Source organism: Symphalangus syndactylus, chromosome 3 (assembly GCF_028878055.3).
Source record: "Symphalangus syndactylus isolate Jambi chromosome 3, NHGRI_mSymSyn1-v2.1_pri, whole genome shotgun sequence".
NCBI lineage: Eukaryota > Metazoa > Chordata > Mammalia > Primates > Hylobatidae > Symphalangus > Symphalangus syndactylus.
Genome location: NC_072425.2, coordinates 53,328,783 through 53,354,723, shown reverse-complemented (window position 1 = coordinate 53,354,723; position 25,941 = coordinate 53,328,783). Strand labels below are relative to the sequence as shown.

General features: G+C 44.2%; 1 protein-coding gene across 1 annotated transcript; it reads right to left on the bottom strand.

The window, feature by feature from the left end:
• Nucleotides 1-10,214: 10,214 nt before the first annotated feature.
• NFIL3 (nuclear factor, interleukin 3 regulated) lies at nt 10,215-24,942 on the bottom strand. Its single transcript, XM_055271982.2, has 2 exons — nt 24,728-24,942; nt 10,215-12,075 (listed from the first exon to the last, which is right to left on the bottom strand). Exon 2 carries the CDS (start codon nt 11,901-11,903, stop codon nt 10,515-10,517), a length of 1,389 nt encoding a protein of 462 aa, XP_055127957.1. The 5' UTR covers nt 11,904-12,075; nt 24,728-24,942; the 3' UTR covers nt 10,215-10,514.
• Between the last annotated feature and the right edge of the window lie 999 nt (nt 24,943-25,941).

Here is a 25,941-nt window from a genome sequence, read left to right as displayed (position 1 = left end):
AGGAGTTCCAGACCAGCCAGAGCAACATCATGAAACCCAGCCATGCAAGCAATCATCAAGGTCAAGGCTGCAGTGAGCAATGATTGCACCACTGCACTCCAGCCTGGGCGACAGAGTGAGACTCTCTCCCCACAAAAAAAGAAGGTGGGCAGTGTGTCTCAGTGTGGGCTTTGGGGAGGTGGTTGGCCAGTAGCAGTGGGCACAGCATGGTAGATGGTGCAGGGCTCGCTGGCACTGGGGACAGTAGTGGTAGCCCACAGACTAGTTTAGGCTCTTGTGGCCTAAACTGAGGGGGTAAAATAGTTATTGTGCTTCTCACCCTCCCTCCCATGATTTTTTTGCCCTTAAAAATGCTACCAGCGGCTGGGCACGGTGGCTCACGCCTGTAATCCCAGCACTTTGGGAGGCCGAGGCGGGTGGATCACGAGGTCAGGAGATCGAGACCACGGTGAAACCCCGTCTCTACTAAAAATACAAAAAATTAGCTAGGCGCAGTGGCGGGCGCCTCTAGTCCCAGCTACTCCGGAGGCTGAGGCAGGAAAATGGCATGAACCCGGGAGGCGGAGCTTGCAGTGAGCCAAGATCACGCCACTGCACTCCAGCCTGGGCGACAGAGGGAGACTCCGTCTCAAAAAAAAAAAAAAAAAAAATGCTACCAGCTCAGACCTAAGGCAGTGTCGCATAGCGATTAGAAGTGTGGCTCCCAAAGTCACCTCCTTGCTCCCCACCTACCCACTCTGTGCATGTGGCCAGGTGATTTAAATTTCCCTGTTGAGATCTGTGAAAGGCTATTTCTGGGACACAGGAAGAGTTCTCAAAGTACAGTGAATGTTAGTGGCATTGTGCAGTAGCCCAGTGTTAGTGGCATCGCACAGAAGCCCAGAGGACCACACTTCCTTGGGAGTTGGCGCTCACGGAATCCAGCTGTGCCAGCCATGTCCCCAGGGAAACAATTCCCCTCTGCAAAGGCAGAACATTCCTCTGAAGCAGCTTCCAAATCTGCTGTCACTGGCGGCCTGGTCACCTAGTTCTTCAATCACAATTGTGGGAAGAGGGGGCAAAGGAAATGCCAGCAGGGCTCTCGCCTTAGCACTCACTGTCACTGTGTATGTTTAAAATACATAAAAGGCATACTCAAAAATAACCTGTTGTTCATTCTTTCTTAACGCTTTCATCATAAATATTCGTTACTGCACGTTTAAGGCACCATTTAATTTTTGGTACACTATTCATAGTACTGAGGTGTAAGAGAACTTGGCAAGAACATTAGGCAGGGACAAATAAAAGTAGCAGGCTCTAGCCATCGCTTGTATTTTCTTCTGCTTAGCCAGTTTTGATTGCTTACCCCAGTTATTTATTTATTATCCAATATGAAGCACAGAGAGGAAAAAAGATTTTTTTTTTTTTTTTTTTTAAGAGACAAGGTCTCACCATCACCCAGGCTGGAGTACAATGGAGCTATCATAGCTCACTGCAGTCTCAAACTCCTGGGTTCAAGCAATCTTTCCACCTCACCCTCCCAAGTAGCTGGGACTGCAGGTGCCCACCACCATCTCAGCTAATTTTTAAAAATTTGTTTTAGAGACGGGGTCTTGCTGTGTTGCCCAGGCTGGTCTTAAACTCCTGCCTCAAGGGATTCTCCTTCCTTGTCCTTTCAAAGTGCTGGGATTACAGGCAAGAGCCACCCCACCTTGGTGCTTTCACCAGTTATTACAGCATACTTTTCTTTCTTTCTTTTTTCTTTTTTTTGAGACAAGGGTCTCGCTCTGTTGCCCAGGCTGGAGTGTAGTGGCATGATCTTGGCTCACTGCAACCTCCACCTCCCAGGTTCAAGTGATTCTCTTGCCTCAGCCTTTTGAGTAGCTGGGACTACAGGTGTGCACCACCACACCTGTATTCTTTGTATTTTTAATAGAGACAGGATTTCACCATGTTGTCCAGGCTGGTCTTGAACTTGTGACCTCAGGTGATCCGGCTGGCTCGGCCTCCCAAAGTGCAGGAATTTCAGGCGTGAGCCACCATACTTGGCCTATAGTACACTTTGCTCTATCCTAGAACTTTCTGGCCTGAGGCTAATTTACTCTCAAACTTAATGAATGGGAAGAGTGACACTTCCCTCATTTCTGCCTTTTTCCATGACTCTGAGGAGGTGCTAAGATGCTTCTTTCTACCTGGAGAAAATGAGTTTTTAAATGTGTTTTGCAAGCTTTAGGCCTAATTTGCATGTTCACAGCAAGTGAAGTGGAAAATATAGACAATTATCTTGATTTTTCTAGAAACACACTCATTTACAATATCAAAAAATTGAGAATACTTTCCCTTGAATTATTTCAGTAATTATCCCAATTTTGTTCTGTATGGATGTTGGTATGATATTAGGTGCCACTTGGGGCATACAATACAAAAGCAACTACAAATTGAAGAAGCAAAAAATGACATCATGATACTTATCATACTTTGCAGAAAATGAAGAAGAGGTTCATTACAATCCACCATCTTCAGTGACCTTGGCTCTGCTGGGGTTTCACTGTTGTTGAAGTGTTCAGAACACACTAATGTACCCAGGGAAGGAAGAGCTCTTTGGCTTCTCCAGATCTTTTTCTTGACCCCTGCTCACTTGCTCTCCTGACTCTCCCACCTGGATTCACCTTGAGCTGACACCCCTGATAAGTCTTTCAGCAGCATTTACAAGGTTACATTTCCTCCAGCCATTCCTAAGTGAATCAAAGGCATTTTCTTTTTTTATTTTTTATTTTATTTTATTATTATTATTTTTTATTATACTTTAGGTTTTAGGGTACATGTGCACAATGTGCAGGTTTGTTACATATGTATCCATGTGCCATGTTGATTTCCTGCACCCATTAACTCGTCATTTAGCATTAGGTATATCTCCTAATGCTGTCCCTCCCCGCTCCCCCAACCCCACAACAGTCCCCGGAGTGTGATGTTCCCCTTCCTGTGTCCATGAGTTCTCACTGTTCAATTCCCACCTATGAGTGAGAACATGCAGTGTTTGGTTTTTTGTCCTTGCGATAGTTTACTGAGAATGATGTCCTTTGTAGGGACATGGATGAAACTGGAAAACATCAAAGGCATTTTCTTAAGCCTGGAATTCAAGGTCCTTTGGCAACTGGTTCTATGTTTATCTTTGAATTCTGTTACTAATCCTCTGAATAAATTCCCTTCTGTAATGATGCAGAGTACTTCATCACTTTACTGCCCCCTGCCCCCAATAGTAGAATTCAGGCCCAACACATCTTCCCTGCTCATCCAAGTTCTAAATTTTCCTTCTCATCTAGGTTCTTTCTTTTTTTGTCTTTTTTTTTCCTGAGACAGGGTCTTGCTCTGTCGCCCAGGCTGGAGTGCAGTGGTGCAATCACGGCTCACTGCAGCCTTGACCTCCTGGGTTCAAGTGATTGTCCTACTTCAGCTTCTTGACCAGCTGGGACTACAGGCGCACACCACCACACTCGGCTAATTTTTAAATTTTTTGTAGAGACGGGGTTTCCCCATGTTGCCCAGGCTGGTCTCGAACTCCTGAGCTCAAGCGATCCTCCTGCCTGGCCTCCCAAAGTGATGGGATTACAGGTGTGACTACCACACCCGAATAATCCAGGTTCTCTAATTGCCAAAATGTCCTTCAGTTTCTTCCCAGTTCTGTTTCCTGAGTTTCTTTGGTAGATATATTTCTTTTCTTTCTTTTTTTTTTTTTTTGAGATGGAGTCTCGCTCTGTCGCCCTGGCTGGAATGGAGTGGCACAATCTCAGCTCACTGCAACCTCCGCCTCTTGGGTTCAAGTAATTCTCTGCCTCAGCCTCCCGAGTAGCTGGGATCACAGGCATGCGCCACCATGCCCAGCTAATTTTTGTACTTTTAGTAGAGACGGTTTCACCATCTTGGCCAGGCTGGTCTTGAACTCCTGACCTTGTGATCTGCCCACCTCAGCCTCCCAAAGTGCTAGAATTACAGGCGTGAGCCACTGCACCCTGCCAGATAGATTTCTTTCTACATATTCTACCTCTTGATAATGTACTCTATTGGCTCTTACTACTTTTAGCATTTTGGTCTTTCCTTTACAAGTAGATTTAAAACTCTTCACAAGGAGATAGTCTCTTTTTGTTATGTTTCCTTTACAGCATGTTGCACAGAACTGGGTATCCATTAGGCGATTCATGGTCATTGAAAATTAGCAGGTAGGGGTGCTCCCTAACCCCTGAGATCTAGACAAGATGACCTCCGCGTCTTAGTTGCATGGGTCATCAAAGTCCAAGTCTCCCTTCAGATTCTGCAGGTTCCTCGGGTCAGCCTTCTGGGCATGGCCTTGGACTCCTGCTTTCAGACAAGCTGCTCTGCAGAATGCTCACTCAGATATAAAGTCCAGCAAACAAAAACTCACTCACGATAATCATTTCTGAGTCTAGTAGGACCTACTGAAAATCTAAGGAGGAAATATTTTGGCCTGTTTCCATTCAGCAATGGAAACTATTTCAAATCAGACAGTGGCCTTCTGGGTCCTGTGGCTGCCCACCCACAGGGAGTCTGCATTGGCTCTTTACCCAGGCAGGGTCCCCTCCCTTCTCTTTTCTCCTCCATCCTCTTCCTTTCAAAAGTAATCCTCCCCGCTGCCCTGAAAAAGCACAAATCACCACCATCATCTGACTCACTTTCTCTGCAAAGCAACTTACCTATGTTTGTGCCAGGCATCTATAAACATCACTGTTTTTAGCGTTTCTGCTGGGATCCCAGTATCATATCAAAGTTCTTTTCTCAGAAAGAAAGTTGCCTCTCTCACTAGAAATCTGACATAGCTATTAGAACAACTTTCTTTTTTAACCCTGTTATACTGAAATATGTTTACTTCAGGGGTTATTAATTTTGCGGTTCCTTCCTGTTCTTCATCTCCCTTTTGTTAGATTGCTATGTTATTCTTGAACAACTTCCTTTTTCTCCCTCCTTTCCTACCATGATTTCTTCCATGTGCTCTTTCAAAAGTTTCTTGACCTCCAGAACTTTGGACTTTATTAAGGTTTTTTCCCCAAAGTAAACTTTTCCTTCTCAAGTGGATCAGATTGACAAAAGTGAGGTACAAAAAATAGCCGTCACACCTGTCTGGGCTACTTAGCTGAAATAGTTTACTTTAGAAGCCTCTACACAAGTACTTCTGTTTGCCTGTCTGTAGCCTTATCGATACTCAGCAGACAGTAACCACTCTTTGCTGGTCTCCAGCATGACTTAGCAGTGACAGCTTCTCTCTCCCAACTTTCTAAGCAGCGCCTCTTCGTCATTAAGTGTCATCTGTTCTCCGGTGCTCATACTACCCCGGGTCTTATTTTCACTAGTTCTTGAATTAATTTTTTCCTTACGTCCACTAGAATCAAAATAAGCAACCTCTGGGAATTACTGCCAAACTCTCTCTCTCTCTTTTTTTTCCCTCGAGATGGAGTCTTGCCCTGTCGCTCAAGCTAGAGTTCAGTGGCATGATCTCAGTTCACTGCAACCTCTGCCTCCCGGGTTCAAGCAATTCTCCTGCCTCAGCCTCCCAAGAAGCTGGGATTATAGACGCGCGCACCACACCCGGCTAATTTTTATATTTTTAGTACAGACAGGCTTTCACCATGTTGGCCAGGCTGGTCTTGAACTCCTGACCTCAGGTGATCTGCCCGCCTCGGCCTCCCAAATTGCTGGGATTACAGGTGTGAGCCACCGTGCGCGGCTGACTCTTTAAACCAGTTGTATTTTGTATTACCTTTCCAGAAGATACCCTTGTGTACCTTTTTCTGGGAAGACTATATGGTTCATAATTCTGCATGTTCTCTTACTTCTGTATCCTCACTGGTATTTTGAGTATGCCACAATTTCACATCCTTGGCAAGATTTTTTTTTCTTTTTTTTCTTTGAGATGGAGTCTCGCTCTTGCCAGTCAGGCTGGAGTGCAGTGGCACAATCTCAGCTCACTGCAACCTCTGTCTTCTGGGTTCAAGTGATTCTCCTGTCTCAGCCTCCTGAGTAGCTGGGAATACAGGTGCCCGCCACCACACCTGGCTAATTTTTGTATTTTTAGTAGAGACAGGGTGTCACCATTTTGGCCAGGCTGGTCTCGAACCCTTGACCTGAGGTGATCGGCCCACCTTGTCATCCCAAAGTGCTGGGATTACAGGCGTGAGCCACCACACCCATCCACAAGTTTTTCTTATTTAAATTTTTCTGGTGCAAGTAGCTGGTGGCCCAGCACAAGACATCCCAGTGGTAATTAATACTACACTTCAACAACTCCCCATCTCTGCCCCACAGAACACAAAACAAAAAAAACCAGGTGGGTGCTGCCAATAATTTTCATTTCTGAGAATTCACAGTTTTCAAAAAATGAGCTTAACAGCTACTAGTTTTTTAAAAAATGTAACATGATTTCTTTTAAGCTTTTAATTAACAACGGCTGTGTGTCAAAAAGGTGCCCATTTGTGAGGAATCTGACTTCAGGAGAGGAAACACGTGTGCATATCCATGAGAAATGGAAGACCTACGCTGATGGGGGCTGTTTTAATTTGGGAATGTTTGCTGGTTGAGGATAAAAAAGAATAATGTTATTACACAGTTATTATATGTCTATACAAGTAGATGCTTATACAGCAGTTTTACTGATTGACAGAGCAAAGTTACTTTGGATACTCCCTTGGACTCCTTCCTTTTCTCATGCAGGTTGGAGAGATGCCTTAGTCTCATTTCCCGGGTATATCGGGGGAAGAACAAAGTGCCTGACCTGACCGCTGCTTTTGATGGCCAGCTGGGAGAGTTTCGACAAGTCAACCTCTCAGAGTCTCAGTATTCTTCTTTATAAAAATGGGCACAACAATAAAAAACCGGAAATCAAAAAAGGCCAAACAATGGACACAAGATGGCTATGCGGCTATACAGCGTTCCTGCAGGGCGCGGGCGCATGCGCATGCGCATGCGTGCACTGCACAGGGGCGCTGTGGGCTACCGGGGCGCTGTGGGCTACCAGGGCGCAGGCCACCCCCACCAACCCCGCCCCCGGCTGCCGACACTGCCCTGCGCTGCTCCCCACTGCGATTGGCCTGGCTGGTGGCTGTGGCTGCTGTGTCCTCGCCCAGCCAGTGCCCCTGAGGATGACTCAGGTTCCCCACAGGGCTCTCCTGTTCAGTCACTGGGGCGGAACCCAGTGGGAGCTTTCTCGGATTGTGACTGACCGCAGCTTCTTCTCACTATCTAGACCTGCCGGATAGCCACCTTGCTGGGAATTCTTAAACCTTCTGGAGCTCTGAGGTTTGTGTTTCTTATTTTTGAATATAGTTATACATTTATTTGGTTTTAAACACATTTTCTCTCATTCTTGGGGGCTCTGTGAGTGGGAAGGAGAGGCGGTGGTGTTTGGTTGGTTGACATCATGAAACCAAAGTGTCACGGTGTAATTTTACTTTACGTTTCTTTGGTCTTTAGTGGGATTGGAATTGCTTGTTTATGATATTCCTTTTATTCCCAAGGAGTTACATTTTTTGGTGGGGGGGGGATAAGTAAGGTCTTGCTCTGTTGCCTAGTCTGGGGTGCAGTTGTGCCATTGCAGCTCACTACAGCCTGGAACTCCTGGGCTACAGCGATCCTCCCTCCTCAGCCTCCTGCAGAGTTAGGACTACAGGCATGTGCCACCATGCCCAGCTAATTTTGGGGAGGTTTTGGGGGTGGGGGTGGTGACAGGATCACACTATGTTGCCCATTCTTGGCTCAAACTCCTGGACTCAAGCAATTCTCCCACCTAGGCCTCCCAAAGTGCTGGAATTATAGGCGTGAGCCACCACCCCTGGCCACGAAGGGTCACATTTAAAAATGATCCCAGTGATAACTTAGATCCTTGAAATGAAAAGGCAAAAGAAGGCTAAGGAAAGAGTTCAAATGGTGATATCTGAGTGTGCTACACACCATGAGCGCTAATATTCACAGATTACTGGGGAAGGTGCTGTTTGCTTCTTCACTGCTTTGAGAGATCAAAGTTCTTCCTAAAAAAAACACTACTCGAGATTTACCTTTCTTGCTATTATCTACTTATTCTCCCTTTCAGTAGCCCAGAGTGTAAGGTTCATCCCTTTTTGGACAATTAACCAATAGTTTTCTTAGTACTTTGTCTTACTTCATGGCTACAAACTCTCCCATCTCCTTTGGAATGTCTGCTGTTGCACCTCTTATCAAGCGTGCACCCCAGGTACGGAGGACAGCCACCCGTGCTTGGAATGCTATTTGCATTGACACAACCCAACATTCCACTGTTGTTGACTCTTAGTAAGCTTGAGGGAACTAAAACTCATTTTTAAAAATGTAGTTATTTTAGGCCGGGCGTGTGGCTCACGCCTGTAATCCCAGCACTTTGGGAGGCTGAGGCAGGCAGATCACGACGTCAGGAGATAGAGACCATCCTGGCTAACACGGTGAAACCCCGTCTCTACTAAAAATACAAAAAATTAGCTGGGCGTGGTGGCGGGCGCCTGTAGTCACAGCTACTCGGGAGGCTGAGGCAGGAGAATGGTGTGAACCCGGGAGGTGGAGCTTGCAGTGAGCAGAGATGGAGCCACTGCACTCCAGCCTGGGCGACAGAGCGAGACTCCATCTCAGAAAAAAAAAAAAAAAATGTAGTTATTTTATTATTTTTCTCCCAATTGTGAATTTGGATAGTTGCTTTTTTGTTTTGTTTTTAATGTAAGAACCTGGCTTTACATTGTATCCCTATTATATTTCGTGTTGTTAGATTAATCCCACCCATCTAGGCCATCAAAGGCTTTTGCATCCTGACTCCCATCGGGTATTTTAGCTCTCCTTCCCTGCTTTATAACTTTCACAAATGAGAAGAGTCTGCCTTTGGGCTTCACCCAGCCGCTAGTAAAATACTGGAGAGAGAAGGCCAAGAGCAGAGCCAGGCAGCACATTTCCCTAAGAGCCAGGAGATTTCAGAGAGAAAAGTGACCCCTGTGGCAGAAAGGACAAAGTGGATGGCCTGTGTGTTTGTGTTACTGGCAGTGCCTTTAATACAAGGCACCATCCTTTTTAAAAATATGAAAGTGCAGGAAACTTAGCATATCAAAAATCAGGCTTGTGCTCAAAGCGGACAGTCACAGACTGCAGGCTCCTAAAACGGGATGCTACCCTTGGGCTCTTCCTGCCTGCATTTTGCCTCCCTGCCAACATGAGATGCAGGTGAGAAGTGAGGGCTGAGTCACTGTCACTCTGCACCAGTTCCAGGACTGCTCAATTCTTTTACCCACTTCTAGAATAGAAAAGAGGTCAGTGTGGAAAGAGATGATTCTGGAGAGGGCTTCGGTGAGCAGTTATCTCTGGAGAAAGCTGTGCCTGACTAACGCCCAGCCCACCTACCAACCCCCACAACTTTCCCTCAACCCCACCCCAGATGCAGAGGCAGATGCCAGTCACGCATTGCAACTGAAGCACTTGGTCCACGTTTGACCACGCTTACTTCTATAATTATGGCAACTGAGTGTCTTGGACAAATAACCAATAATGGTCTTATCCTCAATTTACTTAGGAAGTTTTTTTTTTGGGATTTCTATAATTTTTAAGCTAACACCTGAAGATATAGAGCCATTCTTCCTATTCATCATTAATAAATCTTCTAAAATGTCATTATATATACTCAGATTGTATATTTTGGCATGTGGTAATTGACGTGTTCTTTGAAATTTTAGCAACTAAATAGTGTTTAGCTTAGTTCCCTAGATTGTTATACTCTAGAACTGTTAAGACTTGTAATAACATAAAAATGCCTCATCCTCAGTCTTTATCTGCTCTTTTAAAACAGACTTTAATAAAATGCGTCAGTGACTCAACTGTCCACATCCATGTGTCATACTTAAAGGGTAGATAACTAAGAAGAGGCTGTTACCAAACAACTTGGATTTTTATACTTAAGAAAATTATAGAGAAAACATAATCTTACAGAAAAATATATAATGTAAAGTAATTTAGTGAATTAGTCTCAAATGCACGAAAATTCACTGTTATTTTTCTTTCTCTTTAGAAGGTTTTCCAACTGATAGCCTGGAAAAACAAACTATTTGCTGAACTTAGCACTTCAGTTTTCTCTTATTCAGGGGAGAAAACTCCTCCATATAAAATGTAAAATATCTTAATATTTATTTTTATAACTTAAATTGATTTTTCTTTTCCATCAAATCAAATGCAATGGAGCAGGAGTTCTGTGTTTGTCACCAATCCTTTATTGAAACTGGTAACTTACACACTTTATAATAGAACAACAAAAATAATATTCAATATATACAGCCTTTGCATGGACTATCTGACTATACACAGGCAGAGTGATAACACAATCTAATCTTCATCATAATCTGTGCACAAAGACACCAAACAGACAACATGTGCACATCACAGTGAAATGACATCACAGGTCCAGTGAAAATTCAGCATAATACAAAATGGACTGCTCTATTGCAAATGACATCTTTCTAAATGCCCAGCTCTTACTCAGTAGTAATTTACCCAGAGTCTGAAGCAGAGATTGGTTGTGTGGCTATAAGTCTCTTGAGTGAGACAACCTCTGTAGATAAGTTTGCTATCCCCTGCTTCAAATACAAGTTCTCTGGGTCAGAAACTTTGTAGCCACTGTCTTTCATTTCAACAACTCCAGTTTTGAAACTATTCTGAGTTTTGCCACTCAGTTCTTTTTGATGCCAGTGCTCTGATTTGAGAGACCAATCTTGAATGTTAGTCACTTGCACTGAGAAAGGAGTAAGAGAAGAATGTACCATACTTGGGGCACTATGCTTTTCGAGTTCGAAATGTCTTTTAGATGTCATGTCAATAGGTGAGGAAAGTTTTTGCGTGGCCTCAAATTCATTATCAAAGGCTTCTACTTTGATCTGCATGGCTTTGGCTTTGATCCGGAGCTTGTGTGGCAAGGCAGAGGAATTCACTTCTGGAACTTTAACCACAGTTGCATGCACATGCTTGAGTTCAACTGGAGAATGGATGGGGCCCTTGGGGACCTGTTGCTCGTCTTCTCCATCGGATGACTTTCCTACCACACCATCATCAGTTTCCGACGTTCTCGGAGAGTTGCTGGAGGATCGGTTGGCTTGCAGTAGTGGGGGAGAGTGTGAGTACCCAGAAAAAGAATTCCCCATATAGTTTTGATAGATGGACGCTGTGTAAGAGCCTCGGTCATCTCTTGGCTCCCTTGTGTAGCTCTCTAATTCCATCGGCTCTTGCTTGATAATCTGGAACTTGTTTTCAGGACTTCTGCAGCTTCCCTGCACAGAGCTCTCCTGCATGTGTTCTACCGAGGACACTTCTGAAGCATCAGAAAGCGAGCTTTGTGGAGAGTGTTTAATGACAGAAATACAACTACTTGACACCATCGAGGGTTCGTGCTCGTCCACAAATGAACTCACATTGGATTTGGAAGTCTGGTAATCTTGAAAGTACACAGCTGTAGAATTACTGAGTTTCTGAATCTCTTGAGCATATGCTGTGGAGCTAATTAAACCAAACTTTAATTTTAGTGAAAGCAGCTCAGCTTTTAAAGTGGCGTTTTCTTCTCCCAGTGCAATTAGTTTGTTCTCTAAAACCAGGTCATTCAGTCGACGCTTCTCACGAGATCTTTTGGCAGCTTCATTATTTTTCCGCCTTTTTTCCCAATACATAGCATCTTTCTTTTCATCAGGAATGAATTCCCGTTTCCTCCGACACGCAGAAGATTTGTTCTTCCCCACACTTCCTTCACTGAGAAGCAGCTCCTCACCTGTTGCAGAGTCTTCAGACACTTCCGTTAAAGCAGAATTAAGGACCATCATCTTGTCCACATTGCTACTGGCATCAAGAGATGCCTGCTCCTTTTTGACGGTCTGCATTTTTCTCAGCTGCATCAGAAACAACCTTACTCTACCTATGTGTGTAGGAGAACAAATTAATTTCCCCGTATTCTCAAGCTCTTTAAAAATTCTGGTTTAAAATCCATCAATATTCTTCCTTTTGTTCTACTGTCTGGGATAAAACTGTCAGGCTCCTTATTGAATGAAGTTGGGCCTCCTTCGTTATCTGCAATACATGAATAAAAAAAAACCCAGTTATTCATTGGATAAATGTTTATTACAAATTATGTACAAGGAAATATGCTAAGCATTTAGGGCATACAAGCACAGATGAGGCACGGCCACAGTTCTTTCTTTCAATGAGTTAGCATCTTTAAAAAGGAAATAAGTTCCCAAATACCTAAACTATAAAGCTGTAAAGGACAAATCCCTAATGAGACCTATCAGTAAGAGAATATGTGGTCCAGGAAAGTAAGGGAAAAATAAAATAACCTCTGCCCAGGGAGAAATAGGGGAAGGCTGTATTTAATGAGGCGAAATGGAGAAACAGTTGGGTGTGGGCAATTACAGGAAGGAAATGACAGATAGCCTCTGGTTGGTAAGTTTCTAAACAGTACATGCATACCGTGGTGCTTCTAAATAATGTTACCTAATATTTACATCACTGCCAAGCAAATATGCTCACCTCTTAAAAGGGACTTTACCAAGTAAACTTTAACGTGAGTAAAAAAAAAAGTTCTGCACTCCTATATGGAATAACATATAAATGGAGACAAACTTCTTCTACAAAAACTAAAGTAAAAGCCACATTAACAACAGAGCTGTTGGTTTTAATCTACACCTTAACGTGGACATAAACCTGCCTATCACATCCCTGACTGCCTGGCAGGCTTATATCCCAGCAAATTCCACCAGGTGACTCACTGCAACTAAATGAAAAGGATTCTTCTCCATCAAGCCATCTCTTTACAAGCATCTGAGTTTAAGAGATTAGAAATTTTTTTTTTCTGATTCCTCTGAATTTGTTCTATCAAACATTCAAGATCGAAGTATCCAAAATACTTTTTGTGATCTTGAAAATTCTGTCAAAATAGATTTCAGATTTCAGTTACATAGTAGCTTTGAACTAAAAAACAGTTACTAGGCAGGGCACAGTGGCTCACGCTTGTAATCCCAGCACTTTGGTAGGCCGAAGCGGGCAGATCACAAGGTCAGGAGATTGAGACCACCCTGGCGAACATGGTGAAACCCCATCTCTACTAAAAAATACAAAAATTAGCTGGGTGTGGTGGCGTGCGCCTGTAATCTCAGCTACTCGGGAGGCTGAGGCAGGAGAATCGCTTGAACCTGGGAGGTGGAGATTGCAGTGAGCTGAGATCGTGCCACTGCACTCCAGCCTGGTGACAGAGCAAGACTGTCAAAAAAAAAACCCACACAAAACAAAAAAAACTTACTATTCAAAGGGGGTTTTTAAAAGTATAGTGCATTCTTGAAACAAAATTATTTTAAACCAAGAGAATATAGTTACAGAAAAAAATTTCTTTAATTTATATGAATTAGTTTCAAGTAAAATATAAGAACTCAAAAACAGAATCATTCATTAGTTTCCTCTTCCACTGATGAAATACTTACAGTACAAATTTGGCCTGACAGTTGCCTTAGCTTGAGATAATAAAATCCATGTTATGTTCCAATAGCAATCATTGCATGGGGGCTTTTGAATTTAACTGTGTTTCCAGACACTGATTCTCTGCCTAATGTTCAGTCAGTAATATTTTTCATAAAATAGACGTGGTACAACAACAGTTCCATCAGCACAATCTGCACACAGTGGCACTTTATCCTACCATACTAAAAAGATGTAATGAGCCAGGTGTGGTGGCTCATGCCTGTAATCCCAGCACTTTGGGAGGCCAAGGTGGGCGGATCACCTGAGGTCAGGAGTTCGAGACCAGCCTGGTTAACATGGTGAAACCCCGTCTCTACTAAAAATACAAAAATTATTCGGGCATGGTGACAGGTGCCTGTAATCCCAGCTACTTGGGAGGCTGAGGCAGGAGAATCGCTTGAACCCAGGAACCCAGGAGGCGGAGGTTGCAGTGAGCCAAGATCGCGCCATTGCACTCCAGCCTGGGGGCCAAGAGCGAGACTTCGTCTAAAAAAAAAAAAAAAAAAGATGTAATGTTCTTACATGATGTCACTATCTCTTTCTTACGCCTAGTTTCACAATGACTAATAAAATGAAGTTTACTTTTATCAATTGGAAAAGCCTGCCAGCTTCTTTTGTCTTTTCCAGAAGGAATGAAAGGAATTATGTAATAATTTCAGGATCGTAAAGAATAATGTTTCATGCCAGGTTTTTGCCCATTAAACTGAGCCAAGATAGTTAAGGGAACAGCTAGTCATAACTCAGAGAAATTTGTGATTATTAATACCAACTTTCTGTTTGTTTTTTGATAATGAAACTTTAATGGGAAATGAAGGCGAGGAGTGTGTCACAATCAGCAGTGATGTTGCAGAGAAGGAATCTTCCTATTTATCATTTAAACAATATTATTTCCTTTTTTATTTTTTTTGATATAGAGTCTCGCTCTGCTGCCCAGGCTAGAGTGCAGTGGCACAATCTTGGTGCACTGCAGCCTCTGCTTCCTGGGCTCAAGCGACTCTTCTGCCTCAGCCTCCTGAGTAGCTGGGGTTACAGTTGCGTGCCACCACGCCCAGCTAATTTTTTTGTATTTTTAGTACAGAGGGGGTTTTACCATGTTGGCCAGGCTGGTCTTGAACTCCTGACCTCAGGTGATTTGCCTGCCTTGGACTCCCAAAGTGCTGGGATTACAGGCATGAGCCACCACGCCCGGCCAACAATACTATTTCCTCTAATTTGCGTTTAGGTTTTATCCTCTAACATGAAAACCCAGTTTCCTTTACATATTGAATGGATTCTTTCCTCTGTTGAAGTCTGCACTCTGCCATTCAGCAACGTCCTCCTGCTAAAGTAAAATGAGTGGAGAAGTAAAGAGGAAGATATCCCAGTTAAAGAAGATAGTTGCACTGACCTTTCCCAAGGCACCTTTCAAATCTCCACTATACTCTCAGCCACTACTTTTTTCCACTTTTAGTTTTTAAACATCATATGATCCCTTGCAGACTATTATTCTGGTTATTTTCTCCACCTGAGAATCTTTCTCTTCCATGCGTTATCTTATTTGTTCCTTCTTAAAAAAAAAATCAGATTCCTTTATTTTGCCTCACTTACTAGATTTACAGTAATGCTTCTGAAATGCCCCGCCATTCTGTCTGCCTTGGTTACTCTTCCTAAACTTCTAGGACCTTTTCAAGGTTGGGGCCCAATTGGGAAGGAGCCTTCACAATCCTATTTCTATTTAACTAAAATAGCCCATTTGTCTTAAAATTTCTTTAACTCATGTCTTCTAGGTGTCTAAATATGACTACTGTATCATCTCTACAACTTTGTTGGTACATTAACTTACAGAAAACTTCATTTGCTTTTTTTTTTTTTTTTTGAGACGGAGTTTCACTCTTGTTGCCCAGGCTGGAGTGCAATGGTATGATCTTGGCTCACCGCAAAGTCCGCCTATAGGGTCCAAGCAATTCTCCTGCCTCAGCCTCCCGAGTAGCTGGGATTATAGGCATGTGCCACCACGCCCAGCTACTTTTGTATTTTTAGTAGAGATGGGGTTTCTCCATGTTGGTCAGGCTGGTCTTGAACTCCCGACCTCAGGTGATCTGCCTACCTTGGCCTCCCAAAGTGCTAGGATTACAGGCATGAGCCACCTCACCAGGCCACCTCATTTGTTTTTAATCATCTTCTTCCTATTTGAATTTTATGACATGTCACTATAAATCTGTGATTCTGCTCTCATCTGTATGTATTACATTCATGATCTCTACAACTCAATGGCAAATCACCATACTATCTTAGGATATTTTCTGTAATATTATGTATCAAATAATCTTGCAGTGTTGAAAAGAGTTTATCAGCATTGTGGGATGATACGGAGAGAGGCACAATCGTATACACTGTGTTTGTTTCCACATGTTTGTCTTTTGTGCCCAACTACACTGCGAATTACTTCAGGGTGGAAATTATACTTGTCTTCTAGCAAAAACCTGAAGACACTAGGTGCTCAACATTTCATCGCCAGTCACCCATATACCTTATATAAGAGAGTTTTGTAACCAGAAAACTTTTTTGATGCTTTCTTTTTAATGTTATGTGAATTGTAAAGAAGATATTTTACTTATTAACAGAGAGATTCTCTTATTCATTAATTGGTTTATTCAACACATATGGAGCACCTACTGTGTACTGGGCACAAGGGGAGACTGGGGGCACATAAAGAGGGAGAGAAAAACTAAACTCCCGAGACCAGGCACTCAGTCGTGGGTGGGTGGGAGACAAACAGGTGAGCAGAGGGGAACCAGGTGTGAGTGCAGAGTTGCAGAGACATGGGCCTGGGGTGCAGGCTTTCTTCTTGTCATGGAGATAATAACAAAAACAATCATAATAGGTGCCATTTATTGAACACTTACCACAGAATGGGCACTGGGAGCCTGACCTGCTTTCTTTCATTCACTTTTGGTGACTATTTTCAGATAAGAAAACTAAGGCTCAGAGAAGTCAAGTGACTTGCCCAGTGTCACACAGCTAGTTAAATGGCAGAGTGTACATTCTGGCCTAGTTCCTTTACTCTCTCCTACACTTTCACAGGTGGTTCTGCATCTGTGCAATGCAGTCTCATTTACACACAGTTCTCTTTTGTGTCACTTTCATTTCTGAGTAATACATATCCCTTTACTAAGTTGCTTTGGGCGCAGTAACGCACTATGCTAGCTTAACTTCTTCTTTTTTTTTTTTTTTGTTTTCTTTTTGAGATGGAGTTTTGCTCTTGTTGCCCAGGCTGGAGTGCAATGGCGCGATCTTGGCTTACCGCAACCTCCACCTCTTGGGTTCAAGCGATTATCCTGCCTCAGCCTCCCGAGTAGCTGGGATTACAGGCATGCGCCACCATGCCCAGCTAATTTTGTATTTTTAGTAGAGACAGGGTTTCTCCATGTTGGTCAGGCTGGTCTTGAACTCCCGACCTCAGGTGATCCGCCTGCCACGGCCTCCCAAAGTGCTGGGATTACAGGCGTGAGCTGTCACGCCTGGCCCCTTAACTTCTCTTAGATGCTGTCTTAACTTCTTTAGCCAGCAAAGATACTATCTAGAACTTTTCTCCATCCTCCTTAGATGTTTCAGATCTGGCACTATTTATGAATTGAGAAAACATTTTATTAATTTTCATATCTTTACTAAAATTTTAACCTCCTGGCCATTCTAATTATGTTAAATAGAGAAAAAGAAATATGATAGCTGTGGACATTGTCACCTATGATCTTTTTTTTTTAACAAATCCAAGAGTGTAATCTGTTTTCAACATGAGGCGGGGCACAGTGTCTCTCTGGCCCTCTCATTTTGCAGATTAATCAGCTAGAAGACAGGCTGACCTTCCCAAGACCACACAGCGGTTGGGCACAGATGGGCTCTGAGCTCTCCTTATGCCCCTCAACGATAAACTTAAAGCAAATGCAAAAGTAGTTTACGATGCCTTCAAAAAGCCTCAGGATTTATGCTAACCTAACAAATTTATTTCAAGCCTCAGTATTTTCCCTTATGATTAATTTAACAATTACTTCATCTATGCATCATCTTTTCAAATCAACATCTAATGTTGTGGTATATTAGTCATTGCTTAAGTTTCTTTTTTGGTGAATAATTGACACTACATGCCAATTCTATGATGTTAGTGTATTCAGCACGATTAACTTCATTACACACATTAGATGACATGACTCTCCTTGAAAACACAAATAAAAAAGAGAAATTTAAGAGCAGGTATTATTACATACCAGTTGACATATTTTTCCATACATACTCTGAAGGTGCCATCACTAATTAATGCTTTTGTATAGTCCATCACACTACTTCTCTAAGCAAGAATTACATAGCAAGAATTATATTTCATAAGCCTGGATTTTTAAAGTTTAAGTCAGATTACCCTATTGTTTTTAATTAAGTACAAGATTTGATTTAGAAAATTCTATAAAAGAATATAACCTCATAACAATAATTCTAGACCAAATTTATCCTTGAGGTGTTATCTCATTACTTATGTTTATGATAGACCTTTATCTTCCCTGGTCTCTCACAGAACTAATGTTTAACAATCCAAACTCCACAAAAGGAAAGAATAAACATGCTTTGTTTCAATCATCTGAAATCCTACTAATAGTCTAAACATTAAAATCTACTCTGAGAACATTTTGTTATTAATTATCTCTAAAGGGTTTTATTGCAAATTGCAATACATATTTTGTTTTTAAAATTCTGTCAATAGAAGATGAAATACTATTTGATACACCCAATGATTTGGAAACAGTATAGAATTATCTTATTTTCCCTCTACTCTCTGAATGTGTTGTTTTCTCCCTGTTATATAGATAACAGTAAAGGAAAAAAAAAAGTCTTCAAGGTAAACCTAAGTTATGTTAAACTGTAAGCCATCTCTCCAGTAAGACAGCAGATGCTTATTTTTTAGATAAATGTCATTTTCATGAAAAAATCAAATCAATTAATCAATTCACATCTCTTTATACTTTTAAAGTATGAATACTAGCAATATGTTAACCCTACATTTTCTTCCTGTGGGTAAAATTCACAGTATCTGCATCAATGAAATGCTTTACTTCTTTTCATGGATGAGAAAAAAATCTAGTATTTAAAAGCAGAGATGAAATAAGAAAAGAATTCACTACACATGTACAACCCAGAGGAAATGGGGAGTGAAAAAACTCAGTCAGAAAACACTGAAGTTGCAAGAGAATTTTCTAATCCCATTGAAAAAGAGAAGGATTTTTAAACTGAGAAAACTATGTTAAACCTCTCTAAGGGCCATTCTGTCCCCAAGCAGCAGCTTACCCCAAAGATAGAAATGTGTACTTGATCAAGACAGGCAAGACACACACACACACACACACACTCGCACACTGCCAGAATCTATTCTATCATAGCAACAAATTGACCTACTTTTTCTATTTGGGTGCCTCTGTAAATAAATGTGTCAAAGCCTGATCCAGTTTATGATAAATGAAAATATTTCAAGTTCAACAAAGGACTAGCTGAAAATTAAATTTAAATTTAATAAATACGACGACAACATTGCATTTTATTACATCACTGATGTAATTTAAATAATTGAAATATGAAATAGTATAACTTAACATTCTTCTTTAAGAGGTCATCAGTGTTTGAAACTTAATACACAATTAAATTATTCTGAAGCCTGCACAGAGTAAGTACATACATGCTAGCACGACCAAACAATTAACTGCACAGCTTGAGAAATAAGAACAGCTCTCACTAAAGATGGGTAGTAACGTGGGGGGAAAAACAGAACAGTAACAATTTTTTAAAAATCTATAGAAACTTAAAAGTGGGGACTATTAATATCTTGAAACTTCTGAAAAGATAACTGATCAGTGTAGCAACTAATCTGAAATCTTAAAAGGACACCAACAATCACAAAGTAACCCAGTTGTAGAAAATTCTCCAATGAATAAGTAATACATGCAACATGGTGTAATGATGGCAAAAATGGTGGGCTCCGGGGGCAGTCAGGCCGAGAAAATTTTTGAAAGTTTCTAATGATCATGTAGAATCATCCCAACTTGCTTCACTTGGCTTTTTAATTTCTTTTTCCACTTTTCTAGTCAGTGGATGATTATAAATGTCATTTTCTACCTTATGAATAGAGTGGATTTTTAAATGCTTATTTGTAGTGTGTATTTGAAGGCCAGTTAATTACTGTTTAAGACCCCTAAAAAGCTAATTAATAAAAGACATCATGTTCTGATAACTAAAAGGCTTATAAACATCATTCTGAGTCCTATGAAACCGAGTCCTCAAGGCACAGATTATTAACAAATGGCATCTAGCAAATCTCTAGTAAACTTTCTTATCATAAAAGCAAGCTTATGCTCTCTTATTAAAGCCATATGAGAAACAGTTTTGGGTGTTTTTTTTTTTTTTTAACTACAGTAAAGTTACTTACAAAGAAATGTGAAAGATAACTGGGGTAGTAGTAATAAAAATTCATTTTGAAACTGAAAAATTCTTATGTAATGTCTGTGATCAAAGGTCAACGTCTTTCGACATTCTCATACAAGTCCAACCTGGAGAGAAATCAACTCAAATATAATTTAGAAAAATAACAGGATATCAAACAATGTGTTAAACCCTGTGAAATACAGGCATACCTTACAAAAACAAGAAATGAATATTAAAGGAAATTTCAATTACATTGTTTCTGTTTTATTTTGAATTGAATCCCAAGTGTGCTCTCATTCCTCAATACAAATTAAAAATAAACAACTTTAACAGCATCAATGGCATCTGGATTACAATGGAAATCATGAAGTATATGAGTTTAACCTGGGTAAAAATAAAGCCCAGGCAATATGACTGCACCTTTTCCATTCCATGCTGCAATCGCATTTACATCTTGAAATTGACTCTAATCACCAAGGCAAGGTCAACTAGAAAAATCCACTCAGCTGGTGAGTCAGGCATGTTGCTCAACGTCCGAAAGGCCTCTCACAAAGGGTTTTAATTTTCAGGCTGTTGCATCACAGTGATGTTATAACTGCACTGCACAAAAATAAGTCTTTAACCCAGAAAAGGAAATTGTTTCAAAAACTACAGTGAGTGTGAGAATACACTTTATTGAGGTGCAAATTTCCCCATCTGGTTTTCAGGCGCTGCGACCTGGGCTGCAAATTCATTTCTCTGAGTTTCCATTTCCTCATCTATGAAATGTGGATAATAACAGAGCCCCTCAACACTGCCTGGCACATGCAGAGTATGTGTTTAGGAAATACTAACTCTTTATCTCTCTTCTGAAGAATGATCAGTATCAAAAGGCAACGATGCCTATCAGTTCCAGGCTGATTTTGCTGCTCATGACTCTTACTGAAGCCCTGACCTATGTCGCAAGTGTAAGGGTAAACCAAATGAAAATTTGGTCAAAAGGGTCAAATATCAACAGTTTCACAGGACCGGCCTTAGTTTTCAGGCTACATATACCCCCTACAAGAGAACTGATCTGTGGGGTCTCACTATCCACTGCTGATCTCAGACCACAAAGTTTTAGATAGAGAAATCATCCAGGCTACAGAAAATGAGTCAGAATGTGTAAGGGAATTGGAAAAAGCTGAGCTATTAATATGGCACTTGTCACTTCATTCCTGCTACTATAATCGACTCATCTCTCTATTCCTTCAAGCAGCTCCCCAAAACATTAACCCAATGACTTGGAAAGTTTGAGGTTCTGCAATCCTGTCAGGAATTCCCCTCAAACTGAAATTAACATTGAACACAATGGCAAATTTAAAAATATATATATTGTTAGAACAAAAAAAGTATCTCAAGAAAGATCTTACAGACTTAATTCCAACACGAATCCTTACTATTACTGCGAAGAGATTTACAAAGAGAAAAATGAAGGTAAATACACACACATACACACAACGATTCTGGTTCCTGGTCAATAATACAGGAAACATTTATTGAACTCCTCACAACCAACTAGGTCAACAGGTTTTATTCCCTCAGTTTACCCTGGAGAGTGATGGAAATCAGGACAGTGGAGGAAGATAACAAGCTGGGGCCTGGGACCCAGGGTTCTTGTGAGCCCAGGGCCTGCGCTCTTAGGATCTGTACCTCACCGAAACCTGTTCTCTAACTACTGCCTGTAACAAGAAGGAAACTGATTAGGGATAGGGGTGTAGGATATGATGCCAAAGAAAGCAAGTTTTCGGTCAGTTTTCAACAAAGAGCAGATTGCGTTGATATGCTTCAGGAGAACATCTGTGATGTCTCCATGAATTCACTGTGAATTACTGCATGGGTACAATCTTGGAAGTCTTTATGCCAGGATGAAAGTACTGTAGTTTTACAGTAGGACAGCAGCGTCTATGTGGGCGTTTAGATTTTATTTTGAACTCTGGAGATCAGTGTTCTCTCTCCTCTAGCCTTTGACCACATAAATTAAAGGTTAAAAAAAATCGGCTCAACTCAACTGGCCAAAGTCAAGCTGAGGCCTTCCTTTTAATCACTGTCAATACTGGAGCGCCTCCACCCCCAATTTCTGTGGCCGGTGGACGTTTGGAGGTTTTTCTTAAGGTCTTTTTCACTTCAAGAATGGAGACGCGCTTGGCTCAGAAATACAATGAAGACTCTTGGAACAAAGGTGTCTGCAGGTTTCTGAACCTCACCGCAGAACAGGCGCGTTGTCAGGCCCCTGGATTTGCCCTGTTGGAAGGAGGGCGGCGGAGACGCAGGCGCTCCGGGTCGCCCGCGCTGCCCCTGTCTGCCCTGTGCGGGCGCCGGGGTCCCTGGCTCCCTGGCTCCCCAGCTCCCGCGGCCTGGGCGAACCCAGAGCGCACCCGTACGCCGGCCCCGGCCGGTCCCTAGCGCCCGGGCTCCACGGGCCGCGCCCCCACGCGGCGCCTCCCAGAGACCCTCCTCCCTCCGGGTGGGCGGCGCAGCGGGGCCTCGGCGCCGCGAGGACCCCCCGCGCCAGAACAAAGGAATGTGGGGAGGGGGCAGGGAGGAGCGCAGGCCACCGAGCAGTCCCAGTATAACTGCCGCCCGGAGGCGCTTCTCGGTCCCGACCCGAGGTCCCCGCCCGCCACTACCAGACCCGCCCCCAGCCCCGGATTCTCGCAGACCCTACCGGCCCGCAGGAGGGAGCGGCGCACTGGGGTCCGCACGGACGCGGCATTGGAGATCGCGATCGGAAGGTGGCGCCACGCGGCCCCTACAGGCCCGGGACCCCCACCCGAGCTCGCAAAGTAGGTCGGGGTCTGAAGCTGGGAGCCTAGAGCCTAGAGCAACTAGCTTCTTGGGAAGCGACTGCAATTATTTGGGGTAATATACTCTGTTCCAGAGACGTCCACCCACCACCTCCCACCAAAAAAAAAAAAAAAAAACAAAAAAAACAAAAAAAACCCTGCACTTAATTTAAATGTTACGTTATATACATCCCATCATATACATATATTCACACATAATCACTATGTAACAGTCCAGGAAGAAATTTAATATTTGGGTAAATTACATATTCATACATCTTCACATGAGTAAAACTAGGGTATCCAGACAAAAATACAATCTATTAACCTATATCTGCTTCCCATAGGCCATATCTGGTCTGGGGGTAAATAAATACTTCTGACCTCACTTACTGTTGTTATTTACAAAAGCCAAGAACAGAAGATGACACTTGGCCATTCCCTGCTGTTCTCAGAGAACAGCAGTTTCCTAAAGTGTCCTTTAAAAACATAAATGGGAGCCAGCATCCAGCAAATCACCGGGCGCTGCGAAATGCCTTCCTAAAAATACAATCTTATCAAAGGTCTCCGAAGGCGTGGAGTTAAAACTACAGCAAATGGCCTTGAACTTGTATTTGCACACAGCCCTAGAGAAAACACCAGAAATAGCACTGCGAGGCCACAATTGTTAAAATGTGATAGGGCTAAATTTAGAAGAACGCGCGTTTCATTTAGGGCAAAAGACACACATTCGGCAGCATGAGCAAACTCCATGCTTACCCGGTTGTCTACTTTACTGTTTAAAATATCCTTAAGGAAAAAAAAAACTGTTATAGTGACATTCTTAAAGGCTGAGACTGTCCTACTTTCTTTGTAGCAAGATTATAAAATCACGTAATTAGCTCCCTCTCTCTATGCTCACTGCCAGCAAATTCGGCAGTTACATAATGCAACATTTCCAGGAAACTATTATGTGATTTGTCTTGTCGTGTCTGAAAAAGCGATGACAATAAGGTGAGAAAAAGAGCTGATCGAATGCAATGCATTAAAATTAGGAAGGTGGGGAGGTAAACGTCACAATGGTTCGTCCCAGATTTAAAAATAACAGCTGAGAACATTTGAAAGGGCGAACCCCAGTAGTACCCAAGATCAGAATTCAATCCGAGCAATTCTTGCTTTTAGGTTTTGTAGTATCGTTTTAAAACCTGTTTATTTGGGACGTGATGCAGACGTAAATAACGATCTAATATCCAACGCTGCGCCTCAATTACCAAATCATTGCACACATACGCGCATATTCCCACATCAGCCCGCAATTCTTGCCAACATTTCACCGTGGGCAGATTATGCAATGTATGAAAGGACAAATCCCACAACCTTCCCGAGGGCTTGTAAAACACGCTGACGACAAACAGGGTGGAAAACGTCTGTGCAGACACAGCCCCTGACACAAACAAATGCCGCGCAGGCATTCTCCGAATGCCGTCACCGTTCACGCTACCAACCCTTTTTCTCACCAAGCAAATTAAGACTATTCCCCATTCCTCAACCCCCCATTCCTCTCCCCCCTACGCCGCCAGCCCCAGAGAAGGAAGGAGAAAGAAAGACATTAGAGAGGAAAGAGCATCTTCCCGCTCAGAGAGGGCTCAGCCTGCCTGGCGCTCTTCTTTACCAAAACATCAATTTTCCTGAAATCAGGAGACATTATGCAACAGCAGCGGGGGGGAGAGCGCAAACCAGCCAGGACTACGTGCCGGCGCGAAGGCGCTGCAATCAAAGCAGCCACCTTAAGGTGGCGAGTCCCATCCTGACAAGGCAGCAAAAGTTTATGTAATGAATGCCCCGCGCGCACTCGCCGCCGCTGGCGAGCCCAGCTTACAGCCTGACCCCGCACACAGCGCGGCCCGCACCCCGCGCCTGCCCGCCCGCAGCGCGCCCGGGGAGCGGTCGCCGGGCCCCCGGCCGGCGGTGGGCGGAGCGCTTACCGTGTTCCTGCTCTCGGGCCGGCGAGGAGAAAGAAAGGGGCGGCCGGGAGTCGGGCCGGTGGCGCTCGGGGCTCGGGCCGGGCGAGGCCTCCAGGGCCGCGGCGGGAGGCGGGCGGCGGCGAGGGCGCGGCGCGGGAAGGCGGGCGGGCGCGCCGGGTCCGCGGGCGCCGTGGCCGCGCCGAGAGATGTGTGTTAGTAGGTCAGTTCCGAGCGCCGCGCTACGTCGCCGCCCGCCAGCCCCGCGTGACTGGCGGCCGCGGCCCCAATCGCCGCGCCCGCACCCGCCCCCGGCCCGCCGCCAATGGCCGCGGCCGGCAGGGGCGGGTCGGGGCGGGCTCTCCGCGGCCCCGCCCCGCCTCCCCGCCCTCAGCTCCCCCTCCGCGGCGGCGCCACTACCAGCTCGCGTCCCTCCCCGGCCAGGGCCACCGCTGTCCGAGCGCCCGCGAGGGCTGGCGCCCCATTCCCGGCGCAATGAGTGTTGCGCAACGGCCCGCGCGGCCGACACGATCGGAGCGAGCCTGCAGGGGAGCCCGGGAGCCCCCCGTCCCACCGCCGCGTCCGCTCTTGGCTCCCTTCACCCTCCCGGTCGCCGCGGTGGCTCTGCGCACCCCGCGACCCTCACTCTCTCGCAGAGGCGCTTTTTGTCTTCCTGAGAGCCGCAGCCTGCCGGGCTACCTGTTGCCGACTGAGCACTGCGGGGTTGCGGCTACCCGGGCGTGGCAGGGACCTCGGCCTCCCCTTCCCCGCACACTCCCGAGAGGAGCCCTCTACCTTGGGGTGGGCAAGAGCGAAGGCGGGGGGTGGTGGCTGGCAAGCTGCCAACACTCGGGGCGCGCTGCGGCGGGGAAGGGGTTGGCGCGGCCGGGCAGCTGCGCAGGGCTGCGCGGCGGAGGCAGCGATTAAAATGCCCCGGCGCCTCTCCCGAGAGCCGCGACGGCCCGGAGCCGGGAGGGAAAGCTCCACGCACAAACACCGCCCCCTGCACAATTAGGGCGAAGATGACGGCTGCAAAGTTGTTGCGTAACACGACTGGGAAACAAGGCTCGCTGAGGTCCATCTACCCACCCCCGCCAGGCGGGTGCGGCGTTCCTGGCAGGATGTGAAGGTCCGCGCTGGGGTGCGCCCCGCTGGGACGCCCACTGTCGTTTGGTGCTGGGGGCTTGGGACGACCGCGCGGGATCTCTTCCTGTGATCTTGAGCTGATAGCTGCTTAG